The sequence below is a fragment of the Pyrus communis genome, chromosome 9 (genome assembly GCF_041283825.1).
Source record: "Pyrus communis isolate YQ-2024b chromosome 9, ASM4128382v1, whole genome shotgun sequence".
Taxonomy (NCBI): domain Eukaryota; kingdom Viridiplantae; phylum Streptophyta; class Magnoliopsida; order Rosales; family Rosaceae; genus Pyrus; species Pyrus communis.
The window spans coordinates 3799235-3812949 of record NC_142573.1 but is presented as its reverse complement, the minus strand read 5'-3'; the positions used below and the strand labels follow the sequence as shown (position 1 = coordinate 3812949).

At 36.6% G+C, this 13715-nt stretch overlaps 2 protein-coding genes across 2 annotated transcripts; both read right to left on the bottom strand.

Annotated features, from left to right (window-relative positions):
- Nucleotides 1-21: 21 nt before the first annotated feature.
- On the bottom strand, nt 22-2653 carry LOC137741141 (UDP-arabinopyranose mutase 3). The gene is made up of 4 exons (XM_068480945.2): nt 2289-2653; nt 1055-1305; nt 799-967; nt 22-616 (listed from the first exon to the last, which is right to left on the bottom strand). The coding sequence occupies exons 1-4, from the start codon at nt 2598-2600 to the stop codon at nt 278-280; spliced, it is 1071 nt and encodes a 356-aa protein (XP_068337046.1). The 5' UTR covers nt 2601-2653; the 3' UTR covers nt 22-277.
- A 3432-nt stretch (nt 2654-6085) lies between these two features.
- Nucleotides 6086-9986, bottom strand: LOC137739718 (cytochrome P450 85A). Its single transcript, XM_068479399.2, has 9 exons — nt 8699-9986; nt 8049-8370; nt 7632-7781; nt 7290-7535; nt 7106-7192; nt 6928-7006; nt 6718-6824; nt 6479-6603; nt 6086-6292 (listed from the first exon to the last, which is right to left on the bottom strand). The coding sequence occupies exons 1-9, from the start codon at nt 8887-8889 to the stop codon at nt 6205-6207; spliced, it is 1395 nt and encodes a 464-aa protein (XP_068335500.2). The 5' UTR covers nt 8890-9986; the 3' UTR covers nt 6086-6204.
- Between the last annotated feature and the right edge of the window lie 3729 nt (nt 9987-13715).

Sequence of the window (13715 nt, the reverse complement as noted above, 5' to 3'; positions counted from 1 at the left end):
GCTTGACAAAATATGCCCAAATACTAGGAAGACATTTTTTCTCTGGATTTGAATTCTATATGAACTACATACTTTTATTGCACTAAGCTCATTGGACAAAGTTAAATAAAAATTACATCTGCCGATATGCAACTCAAAGCGATGACCAAAATGGCTCAGGAGGAGGGTTAAAAACAAAGATTACAATCACTAAACTAACGATAAGATATAATCCCAGAAATTACAGTAAAAATATAGAGCAAAATGCAGTTGAATCAACTTTTTTTTATCATTTTTTTCACTTGGCCTTGCCGTTGGCCAGTTTAGCTCCAGGACCATTAGGGTTGAGCTCATCCCAAGCTTCAATCCATGTGACCATGGCGTCGGCCAGCTTGTCGAAGTAGGGATCGACCTTGCTGAGCTTCTCCTTGACCTGCTTGGAGAGCTCAATGTAGCATGCTTGCACGGTGGTGCAGTCTTTGGGAAGGACAGCAGATTGGAAGAATGGGATGATCTCTTCCTGCCAGAAGATGCCCTTGTACTCCTTCCTCAGGTTCACAAATGGATTGCTGGCTTTGCTGTGGTAGATATATGGCAGCCCTGTCTTCACTCCAAGCCCCAAATGATCTGTTATCACCTGATATATTCATGACCATACATTGTTAGTATCTGGGATGACACATTGTTCTGACCAACTGACCTAACCGATATATGCAACATAATATATTATTCAAATGAAGAAAAATAAATAAATAATAATAATGGAAGAATTAGAAGACAGGGCATATTGTATGGTTAAAACAAGAGAAGAAAGGGAACCTTGGTGCACCAGCCAGCCCACATATCGTCGTAGCGTCCAATTGGTTGACCGTCACCCATGAGTCCAAAGTACATTGCAGGGCCGATGAGGTCGCGGTCAAAAGCCAAGTTCATCCCACACATTGGGAACAATGTGCCCTTTGGGATTGTCAGAACCGCATCCACAAATCTAGTGGAAGCATAAGCATATCATTTTAGGAAACATATATTGCAGAATGCGTACAATGCAAAAGGTAGGGTTTTAGGGCGTGTGTACCTGGTGTTTCTCTCAAGTGGTTTCACAAGCTGTGTTGGTGCATCATAATCCGGGATGTTGAGCCAGAGACCGTGAGAGACAGCAGTCGGAACACCCTCACGGAGACTGAAAGGGTATCCACGAACAAAATCCGCACCGTCTCTGAAGGGATCATACAGGGTGTTGAAGAAAAATGGGGTGGATGGTGAAAGGATGTTCTTGATGTGTTGCTCCAGTGCATTTACTGGTTTGCCAGATGGGTCTGTTGCAACCTATAAGCATATACACACAGAAAATCATGATCACTTAAAATATATGCTAACAATTTCACAGTTGTAGTACAAACAAATTGAAATTAAGTACTTCAGAATTGGGAGGAAAGGACAGAAGCAAGTTGCATATAAAACAAATGCATACGCTATATCTTTATCTAGAGCCCATTCCAAATCTAAAATAGTGGGGATGGAGAGGAGAATAATTTTCATTCAACAAGAATGTCACTATAGCAACAACATTCTAAAACAATTACATATTAACATGAAGAAAAGTTAAAGGGCATTACAGTATGTGATTGACTTGGATGCTAATCACACATTGATATGTGAGATAGTTAAAAAGTAAGACATGTGTGATTGATTTGAGATACCGTCATTGTCGTTACAGTTAGTGCATGCAATTTTCTCTATTTAAGGAGAAGGGGATTATTATCTAAACTGATTTAATATAGGGATTTACCTGCACGCAAATGCTACTGTTTGTAGTGATATCACAAGTCAAATATCGCAGTTTCATGTGTTTAATTTTACACTAACAAACGTTATTCAATCCAAATAAACTCGATCACTATTGAAAAATTGTTGTCAATTCAGATCAAACTAGATGCCATTAACAGTGCTTTTAGACGTACAATCTCTACAAATTGAGGAAGCTTATACTACTTTATATGTTACAGTATTAGATGATGTGTCAACAATGCCGTTAATATTCAAATAATTAAAATATATAAAAACAACAATTTAAACATAGACTCCTAGAGATCAAACACATAATTAAAGGAAGAAAAAAAAAAACGATAGTGACAGAAGAACGTGCCCCATGTATGATGCAATCATCTATATTTCACGCAAAAGTATGAAATAGAAGATCGAATAATACCAAGATCCAGAGTTTAAAAACTCGAAAAAAAAAAAAAGAGAATTTAAAAACAAAAACAAGATTGGAAAACCTAGAAAAATAAGAAGAGGAGAGGATATACAAAGCAGTCATCGTCGATGGTGAAGATGTACTTCTTCTTGGACACCATGTAACCGAAGCATCGGCAGGCAGAGTCTTTGAACGAAATGCAGGACGACCTCGGACCCAGAATCCTGTTAATGTCGTTGCGGTTGTAGAGCTCGTAGTCGAAGCCGTCGGGGACCTTGATGGTCTTCGTCGGATCACCGTCCTGGACGATGATGAGGTGGTAGGGCTGCAGGAACGGCCGCCACATCTCGAGGAAGTCGAGGTTTCTGATGGTCGGGATCACAATGTCGAGCTCATCCGTCAAAAGGGGTGTCGCTGAAGCCATTGGAGTATCGAAAGGTGCAAAGTGAGAGAGAGAGAGAGAGAGGGGGGGGGGGGGGGGGGAGTGAGAGGCGTTGGAAGGAGGCGAGCGAGTTTGTATAGGAATATAAATGGAGGGGGACGTGGTGGCACGTGAGGAGGAGGAGGAAGCGGCACAAGTGTGGGGAGTTAGGGAGGAAACGTGTCCGAGGTTTACAGGTGAAAGAGAATGGTTCAAACCCTCCCAAAAGCAAGCTGAGATTGAGATTTGCAACTGTAAAAAGACCAGATTTTGATTTTATGAGGTTTAAAAAGGACTTTGACTTTAGCTTTTTAGATTCTAATTCTAGTCATCCATTGTTAACGTCCCACGTGTTGTTTATGAAAAGTTTATGGCATTCGTTACAATAAATTTTTAGTGTGATCGTCACACTGTCATAACATATATTTTTATCTACTATTGGTATACTTTAGGTTGGGAGCATAAGAAAAACTTCAATGTAGCAATGAGTCACGTCTTTGACCTTCATATTCTCTCTCACGCAAACACACATCTGTTTTTCAGTTAATCAGACACCATTTGTGTCAACTTGGTAACACTTTATTGGCTTAGTATACATGACCGTTCACGAGACATCTATGGAAGATTGTCTCTTAGTTTGGAAAGTATACTTTATCATCCACATATATTATAATATGCAAATTAGCAGCAACGCATAACGGTGTGACTGTCATATTAAAAAAATTATTTATGCTTGTCACGCTATAAAAACTTTCATGTATATACCTGAGATATTGCATTAGCAGTACCTCGATTAGACCTTTAGGTTCGGCTTTAGAGGAGTTAGGTTTCATGTCCCCCTCTTTTCTTGTTGATTTTGTTTCTACAAGGATAAGATTTATGTCCTTCCTTTTTTCATGTATTTTTTTTTAATCCTTTTTCTTGTATTATGAGAGGTTAGGTTGTCCTCCTGACTAGGTGTACATTTTTTTTTTATATCAATAAAATTTCCCTAGTACCATCGAAGTTTTCATAAAAAAAGAAGAACAAAACATTAGCAGTATCTCAAACTAATCATACCTTGTTATTTGAGAAGGTTAAAGACTTAAGATATGACTAGTCTCTCCACACACGCGGCCACATGTGACTTACAAATTTTAAATTATGTGCGAAATGTGAGACACCACATAGCTTTTTTTTTAACAATTTGGGAGGAGCTAATTTACAACAGTACGTACGAATTTACCACAAGTTAACTGAGGATGTATAAGTTACGGCTAAATTATGGCAGCGGTTTTTGAACTTATACTAGTTTTTCACTTTAGTTTAGTCATTCAAATATGTAACTTCCCACTTAAATTGTTCGCATGTAACAGTTATGTAACTTTCGTCTGTTAATATTTGAGGTTAAATGTTACATTCAAGATAGTAATTGGGACACTTGATGCAAATGGAGGGCAATCGGACTAAGTTAGAAGACCAAAGTGAAACACGATTACAAGTTGACCAACTTGTAACGTAGATTGCAAAGTAAAAGAAGCCAAATTTACTACAAGTGTTAAACCAACACATTGTACGCAAGGAGGAGGAATTGTTGAGTATGGACAATCTGTACGCTTAAAAAATAACAAATAAACATTAGACATGGAGAGAGGAGAAAAATACTTTGGATAAGGATTGTCTGTCCTCCCACTTTCGATGCTCTCCTATTTTGTGTGGTCACGGTTAAATCACGTTAACATTTTATATTATTTTTTTTAAAAGATAATAAGACAAAAATGAATAGTAATATAAAATGTTGACGTGACTTAACCGTAATCATACAAACAGTAGAGCACGGAAGGACATCAGAAATGAAAGAGCAGACAATCTTTGTCCAAATACTTCTAGTATGGACCGGTGTAGTTTACACCAAAATTTGTAAGTGTTGTTGAATTTCTTACTGCACATCCAGCTCTCCATACAAATAGTGCATATCGTACACTTGAGTATGATATCGAAAAACGTGTAGGATTAGAAAGTTACACATGTAATAGCGTAGGGGCTCGAGTTTTTCTTTGCGTCCAATTCACACTTTCAGTTACAGTGTATATGGGAGTCTGGACCGGACTCTGGACTCACCTTGATTCCGACACATTTATTTTGGGAGGCTTAATCTTCATATTAAGCAACCTAGTAAGTTCATGTATGAGACCTTATTTACGTTTCCTTCCTCCATTAGTGGATAGAATTTTCAATGACTCGGAACAAAAACCCATATGGTCTACAATTTCACTTGGGTACAACTTAGCCCACTAAACTAAGGACATCTGGATCAGCCCAAAGGAGAATGTTTGGATTTTGAATTTAGACGACCTGATCACGTATTTTGTTCAACATTAATACAACAATATTACATCGTCTTTTAATTTTTACTTAAACTTTTATTGACAAGCATATCAAAACAACGAAAAGGTGGTTGGACAATACACATGACTAGACGGCCTGAACCAAGATTCTCTCTTATTCCAATCCAAAAGTGGGATCCTTGCTCTCAACCACCATGATTGCGAGAGTGTTTCTAATTAATGGAGAAATGAGAACTTGAACTTGAAGCAACTTAGAAGAAAAACATTATTAGACTAAGATTTAGTTGGTGGGATCGTACTCTATATTTAGTAAAATTTGAATCTCAACACACTTCCATACTGCCAAATACCACAACCTTCTTTCGTCTTTTCAGGTATACAACCTTCTTTCGTCTTTTCAGGTATACTGCTACATGGACACTATGGAAAAAGGAAACCATTTTATAGAACCCAAATAAAATTCTTTTTGTGCATATTATTCTTTTTGTAGAAATATTCTAGAATTCATTTGAAGATACCTTATATTAACCGCAAGTCTGTAAAATATAGGTTGGAGCCTGCTATACAAGGACCTAGGGAAAAACATTTTGTCATTATAATTATTTGTCAGTTGACAGTTTTTCTGTGCATCTCAACTGCAAAAATAAAATAGGTTGCATTTTTGCTCACTATTTTCGAGAAATTTTTAGTGTATTAAAAAGATGATATAATACATCAAATGTCATTGTATAATTGGTTGTATTTTTTTTTTCTTCAAATTTCCAACTAATTGTATTATTACACTTGTATCGTGCCGTGTCTTGACACATTGAAAAATCTCTTACCATCTCCAAGTGATGGTGATGCTCATCACCAAAAGATTTTTAAAGGTGCCCGGAACACGGATACATACGCCATATGTCCTTATACAAGTAAAGAGACACTTGAAAAAAAAAAAAAAAAAAACTTTCCTTCCCTTGTATAACAACATATAGCTGGACACATTGAAAATCTTTCCTTACCACCTTATTAATTACTGTTAAATTAGTTTAAATTTCAAAATTGGTATAATTGATAAATTAAATCAAATTCATCTAACGATATTCAATTAGATAATAAATATCACCATCACTTTAGGTTTAGGGTAAGTTAAGCAAATATTTTCAATAAGAATATCCGACAAAAGGAAAATGCTCAAATTCCATTAATTTTTCTAATGTGTTAGCACCTTATCATACATCATATTTCTCTCCCATGCCCTATATATTGTGTTCTCCCTTTTTCCCATGTACATAAATTAGTCAGTAAGATGAAACCCTAAGGTGCAGTCCATTCGGGGCCTCTACTCTTGGAAATTTCATCAGTTTGTCTCCCCCAACTTCTTCCCACCTGCAAGGATATTAGAACTTTATCTTTAATAATTTAACAATCAATCAACGAGCTAAAGCTATGTGATGAAGCTGAATGCTTAAGTTACACCCAGAAGAATAATTGATCAGATTTGTGGGCGGTCCTATGAAAGAAACACTTATTATACTTTATTTTTCTTTTGGTAAAAATCAGATCAAAATTTACCTGTATCTAGTTACAAAGTAGTGCAGGAAAGTTGAAATTTCTGCTATCCCCAACTCCCTTCCTGGACAGAGCCTGGTGCCACCTCCAAATATAAAGAAGAAGTTTGAAGACTCCAAGCCCTTGTCCTGCATTTTGCATTCAAACCTAGTTTAGAAATTCCGACTTTTGTTCAAATTCCGAGTTTATTTCCCTCTTCAAAGCCGAGGGGGTCAGAGAAAAATACAAATAGTTTCACTAACCAGCCATCTCCATGGGTTGAAGGTTAAAGGTTCCGGATACAGAAAGGAGTCATAATTAATCTCTCTTGTATACACATAGATTCTCCATCCTTTCGGAATCAAATATCCTGTTTAAACATACAAAAACAATTGTTACAATTAAAAAATATATATATATATATATTAATCATTAAAAATAATCTTAAATATGTAACATATATATTTTCTTACCATTTAGTTCCATATCTTGAGTGGTTTTTCTTAATACCCCATTCACAATGGTGGCCAATCTTGAGGTCTCAAATATTACCTGCAGGGTAAAAAACAGCATGAAAGATATTAGCAAACCAGCTATCATAACCAGAGCAAATGGTAAATCCAAATTTATCAAGGGTGAGAAATTTCTTACCGCACGAGTAAACTTCATAGATTTCAAGTCGTTCCAGTCAATTGGGTCCTCTGGATTTTTCTTTTCTCTAATTGCCAAATGCTCTTTCTACAAAATGTGCAGTTAAAAAGTCAGAACCAAAACTCCGAAGTTAAGCAATTTTGGACGAGACTAGTAACAAGAGAAAAGCATATCATAAACTTACTCTGAGTTCTTCAAGCACTTTGGGATGATCATGGAGGTACTTGACAGCCATCATGGAAGTAGTCGAAACGGTCTCATAACCCGAGTACAAAATCGTGACGACCATATCGATTATTTCTTCGTCACTTAGTTTGTTTTTGTTTTCATCACTTCTCAGTAAGCAGCCAAGCATGTCCTGATGGACTTCTTTGGAACCTCTTCTCTCCTCTATAAGCTTTTCCAACATGCTTACAATATTCTTCCTTGCCTGCATAGAAAATGGTTCACCAATCTCAGTTGCTGGACCTTCCACAACAACTTCCATCAGAGATTTTAGTGATGAGAAAATAAATCGGATGTATACCTGAAAACCGCGGCAATAATTCGTGCCAGGAAGATCAATAGGTAATGAAATGGTGCCTAGCACAAGCTTGAAGAACTCTGTCTTGAATGCTGGAGTGATTGAGCTTGATTCAATGCCTGCAATCTGCTTCAGAGATGATAAAAGTGCCATCTGTATAAAACAGTTGAAAAAAAATCGATTACAAAAGTGAATATTGAAGGAATATTACCATAATATGTTTACTAATCTGTAATCAGCAACGAGGAATTGAACTGAGAAGGAGTTCAACTCCACCATAATGATATTTTGTGGGCCCAACTTATATTTTAACTCCACATAGTTAGTAAACACACAAGTAATTCGTAATTAGAGTCAAACTAACTACAGTTCGACTCTGAATACGGGTTAAAGGAAAACATGGGATGTTGTTACACAAACCTCTTTGGTTTTTTCTTGAATGTTGATAACTTGGTTGTCCCAGCCAGTGAGGTGGGATCTCATGAACTCATCAATTTTGGGCAAAATCTGGTCTCTGATCATGGTAGGGTTGATGAGGGCAAGCAATGCCCCTCTCATGTACTTGTGAGTGGAGCCATGGACTGCTGCAATGTTGCATTTTCCCAAAATATCCAACATGGATTGTGGGTAGCCAGGAACCAGCCCTTTGGCTTCATTCATTAGGATGTATCTGTTCACCTCTGGATCCATGGACACCACTGTAGGGCACCCCAATATGTGGGATTTGAAAAAACTCCCATACCTAACCAAAAATCAGCAAATTAATCAAAAGAAGTTTACTGAAACTAACCCATAGAAATATTCTCTTTGTCAATTGGTGACCAAGAAAAGCACGGTCACTGACTGTTGATTTGATATCAATAGTGAAGAATAAATAGATAATCATTAACGGTTTAATTTTGACCGTTAATATCAAATACAATGGTAGGTGACCACAAATTCTTAGTCACCAGGTGATTGAGAGAATGAGACTCGAAAAATCCACCCATTTTTGAAAAAAAAAAACAAACCCAGAGAAAAGCAGAACAAAACTTGTATGGAAAACAGAGGAAAGTGAAAACTATAATCACCTTGCTCTTTGGTTTTTCATGAAGTTTGGACCTTGCTTGAGAAATTCAGTGGTTTCACCAAAGACTGGCCAGCCCATTGTGCCTGGAGGGAGGCCTTTCTTTCTGTATCTAACTTCGTTCCATCTGAGAAGAGCAGAGCAGATGCAGAGCAAACAGAGGAAACAGAGAACCACTACCATGAAGACAGCCATTGATGCTTTGCTCACCTAGAAGCTGCAAGGAAACCCTAGACACAGGGAGCAATCAATGTTATGGGCATGCTCTAGTTTTGTGATGTAGCCAAAAGTGTTGCACACATATATACATATAGGAGTAGACCTCTCCCAATTCTCAACCACCATATGAGAGAGAGAGAGAGAGAGAGAGAGAGAGAGAGAGAGAGAGAGAGAGAGAGAGAGAGAGGGAGCATATTATATGCCAATCCATGCACCCTATACAAAGTGAGGGACCCTAATCTCTGACCTCGAGTAGTAAAAGCTCACTGATGACTAAAAAGTGTTTAGTTACATAGAAAACTAGAGCACAATACGTGTACAACTGGACTAGAATATTGTGAAAAAAAGTTGAGATTTCATCGTAAAATTATTTGACAACAGAACTTAAATAAATTTAAAGTTGACTAAGGTTGTGTGTCCGCCTATTTACAGTCAAATACAAACTCACTCTTTACAAATTAGAACGGTTTAATTAAAACCCCATGTTTTATAAAAACTAAAGAAGAAAGCAATCTTTCCAAAACTTTTAACTTACCGCACGACCCAACAAAGATTTGAAGTTCCAAAGCCAAAGCAATTGAATTAACAATGTTTTTCCAAAAGTGAAAAATTAAAAAGGTTTTAACTATCGTATTCATAAACTAGTTTGGACTTTGGGGGAAGGATGCTGCGGAAAATTTACTGCTGTAATATTTAAGTTCGAGGGTACGAGATTCCAAGAAATGCTATAACCTTAAGTGGTGAATTTGAAAGGCACATGCAGACCACCCTATAGGGCCTAATAGAAAAGTGAATCCTTCACATGTTCGTCAACAAGATCTGGCAAATGGAATTACGAAAACCAGAAGAAGACACAGGAGCTTGTTTACCATGTGAATAAGTGAGAGGAGAGAGAGAGAGAGAGAGAGAGAGAGACGTATTTTTGGTTCCATTCCAATGTTTGAAACTGGAATGCCCCTTGTTCTAGTTTGAAGCTGTGGACAGTAAATTCCTAAACCCCACTATTGACTTTTGGACTTTTAATCTCAAACACTTTCCTAAACCCCTTGTTGTAGTTTTGGATCTCTCTGTCTCTGTCTCTCTCTGTCTCTCTCTCTCTCTCTCTCTCTCTCTCTCTCTATATATATATATATATACACGTACATATACATATATATATATACATACTTCCAAAAATAATCTCACAATACCATAAATCATGCCTCATGTATGAGTATGGAATAACATATCCCCTAACTAACTTCGACTCAGATTATAAATTTGAGTCATTAGTTGAATTAATTCTTATTCGAATATGTGATTCTATGATGAATTCATAAAATGATAAGATAAGTATTTATCGTGTTTGAATTACCATTATCATATACTGAAGGCCTCAACCTTCTTTTTCAATGATTGATGAAAAAAGGGCCACAAACATTTATCATCCCGCCCACCATAGTTAGCAATTTACGTCTAAATCCCGTCATTAGTAGGGCATCTTTACCATTAACAATCAAGTTAAGCAGCATACGCAGGCTGAACACAGGAACATCCTTACATTGTAACATAGTTTACGATCATATTTTACAAAACATAATCTGCTGATTATATGCATCGCGAGTACTCCTTTTTACTTATCATTTGGTCGACGGATAACGATATGCCAGTGTTCTTTAAAAGCTTTAATGGTAGCCATTGATCATCTGTGCAAGATCAAGTACCATAAATGTTACATTGGTTGGTGTGAAGAAGATGCTGTCTTTTGCGACTTTGAAGTACGAGGAAAGAGTAATGTTAGGAAGATTAAAATTTTAAACCAAATGATGTGACACAAATAAGAAATCGGTATTAATCGACACTTTATTAATTATCCAATAATCAATAACCACATCATTTGGTTTACACAATTTAATTTAAAATTTTGGTCTCCCTAGCATTACCCATGAGGAAGTATATATCTCTACTTGTTCTTACTAGAAGCAATCCTCAATAGGTCAATATGTTGAAACTTAAACTTCAAATGCCAAATATATGAATGAAAATTTTGGTCACAAATAAAGCCAAAAACCCTAGAGTGCTAACTAGACCTAGCTAGTTATAGAAATTTTCCATTAACTTCTGTCTACTTGTTTTTATTGAATAATTTGTTTCAACAGAAGAAATCTATGGTCACTTGTTGCTTATGATATTAAGGGTGTAAAGAGAACATAATTGTTGTGTTTCAATACTGATTATCTATTCTCTCTCGTTTGATAAAGTGAGGGAGCTCAATCAATGTGCTAGGGTTCATCGTGATGATCAGGATCATGATTCATAATTAACATGCACCACACATTATCTTCGGGCGGCTCCGTACAGTAGGTATCGATGATCGTCAGTCTAATCAACATGTTATATTATTTTGATGAGACATGGCTCGTCCTGTAATTTCCCGTTTATCTCTTCTACTCTCATTTTGTTTCTTGACATTGGTTTGAAGCTGATGGCTTGTCTTTGAGTGGCACAGAAGGTGGATCGGATGGTGACTTGAAGAAAGGTGTGGATCCATAAAGAGATCCTTAGATAGAGATTTGACAAAAAGGGTGCATTTACCAATCGAACTTGGTTATCAAATTAAACAGTCGGTAATTGTACTAGGATAATGAGAGTTATTACGGTGATGATAATGTTATGTGTGATCCTCATGCACTTGTACACTCGTAAAAAAACAGAAGAGATATTTTGTAGTTCGTCATTTTATGTACGTTTCATAATCGAATACAGAATTTCAACGTATCGTATGATCCAAAATCTATAGTATAATTTTCTCTTGTATTTCGTTGAATATGGTACCTTTTATCTTTTAATGTACTTGTTCCAAATAGAGAGTAGCTAGATTTCAAAAATTGAAGAAAGATATGTCCCAACAAAGCCTATAGGGATGGGATGTATATCGAAACTCCTTGGAGTTTTCCAGTGCACACGGGTGTCTTTTTTAGCAGGTGACAAATGGCACATAGACACCCCTTAATTCTCCAAGTTGTTATCCAATTCCAAAATAGTTTGCTAGAATTACCATGGCATGATTAGGAAGAAGATTGCATGCCGACATGAAATGCATAAATAGATTGATTGAACATGCTAAAATTCAGGAAAAATGGGGGCCAAAGCAACTTAATTATGAAGAAAATAATAATAAGAGAGGAAACTAAGGAGAGAATAAGAGAAAGCGATATGTGAATGATAAGGAGTAGGGGGACTACTTATGTGAATAAAAAAAAAATTGCACGGAACGGAATTTGCAGATGGAATACATACGATACTGGTAGGCTGCAAAAGGTTATTATGAGAGAGAGAGAGAGAGAGAGAGAGAGAGAGAGAGAGAGAGAGAGAAGAGAGGGGGGGGGGGTGGTAAGGGGCCATATGGCTGGCTGCTGCAGAGGGGCAGAAGAGAGAAATGGAAGAATGTCTACCCACACAAACGCACACATGCACTTCATGCAAAAGCTCTTTGCTTTTTTGATGAAATTAATATTTATATGAATATGAATGAATAATTATGCGATATAAAGTTGTGATGTACATTGACACATCCAGTTGCACGAGGGCCTCTATTTTGTTCTCTTCTACTTTTTCAGGCCAGAGCGGCAGAGATGGGTACCCAACCAATTATTTCCTCTAAATTATTGATCTCTTATACAACACGGGTGGATGGGGATGTGTGTGTGCGTACGCAATTCATCAAGGCACATTAAGTTGTAATTGATAACTTAATTTGTTTTATTAATTCAAAAGCATGAACATTATGCAGATGTGGGATTTGGATGGCCATGATAGGGTGTTAGTCCTCGTAATCTCTCTTATCAAATAGTTTAGATTATCGTTTTTTTTAAAGAAAAATTCTTAAGGCTATCTCCAATCTAAGGATCTAAAATTTAGGTCTGTATTTTTAATTATTTATCTATATGTAAGGTTAGTCAAAATTTTCCTCAAACAATAAGGGACCTGTAACTCTCACCTACAACTTTATCTCTACTAATTAATAAAACCCTCTTTGTCAACTAAAAGAGGGTGAAAAGACAAATTAGTCTTCTATCACACAAAAAAAAATGATGGGCAATAATGTAATTTCACAGGTCCAAATTTTATTGTTTTTTTATTGAAACCTTACTTACAGGTGATGTTAAAATACCTCCAATATTAAAAAAAAAAAAAACCAATAACAAAAACCTCCCACTCCCCCCCACGTTTTCTCTCTCTCCCTCTCTCCCTCTCTCCCTCTCTCCTTCTCATTTTCTAAAAAAATGTGTTCATACACACAAAGTGTGTAGGCAAATGCTAATAATTTATTAAACTTTTGTATTTCATTGTTTGTTTTTTTTTTTTTTTTTGGCTAATAATTTTGGAAATAGTTTTGCATAATCTATCTTGTTTTATTAGTATGAACATTTTGTTGTAAAAAAATTTAAATTAAAAAAAAAAGGAAGTGAAATATGAGAAAATTGACTTTTTATTTTTTATGGATTAGTGAACAAATGGATGGGTATTTATAGAATTTTGGAGGAGTGTTGGTTGTGTGTTAGTCCTTGTAATCTCTCTACCACAACCTGGGCTCGGTTCTGCTGTAGCACGATATTGTCCGCTTTGGCCCCTACCACACCCTCACGGTTTTGTTTCTGGGAACTCACACGAGAACTTCCCAGTGGGTCACCCATCATGGGATTGCTCTTGTGCAAACTCGCTTAACTTCGGAGTTCCCATGGAACCCGAAGCCAGTGAGCTCCCAAAATGCCTCGCACTAGGTAAAGATGAGAATATACATATAAGGCTTCCACAATCCA

What these genes read in the sequence shown, in the direction of transcription:
- LOC137739718 (XM_068479399.2), bottom strand. Translation starts at nt 8,889, where the DNA reads ATGGCTGTCTTCATGGTAGTGGTTCTCTGTTTCCTCTGTTTGCTCTGC. An exon ending in AAGTGCTTGAAGAACTCAGA is followed by an intron (nt 7,193 to 7,289) that starts GTAAGTTTATGA and finishes CACATTTTGTAG; the next exon opens with AAAGAGCATTTGGCAATTAG. An exon ending in TCAAGATATGGAACTAAATG is followed by an intron (nt 6,825 to 6,927) that starts GTAAGAAAATAT and finishes ATGTTTAAACAG; the next exon opens with GATATTTGATTCCGAAAGGA.
- LOC137741141 (XM_068480945.2), bottom strand. Translation starts at nt 2,600, where the DNA reads ATGGCTTCAGCGACACCCCTTTTGACGGATGAGCTCGACATTGTGATC. An exon ending in CCACTTGAGAGAAACACCAG is followed by an intron (nt 968 to 1,054) that starts GTACACACGCCC and finishes TGCTTCCACTAG; the next exon opens with ATTTGTGGATGCGGTTCTGA. An exon ending in GGGCTGGCTGGTGCACCAAG is followed by an intron (nt 617 to 798) that starts GTTCCCTTTCTT and finishes TGAATATATCAG; the next exon opens with GTGATAACAGATCATTTGGG.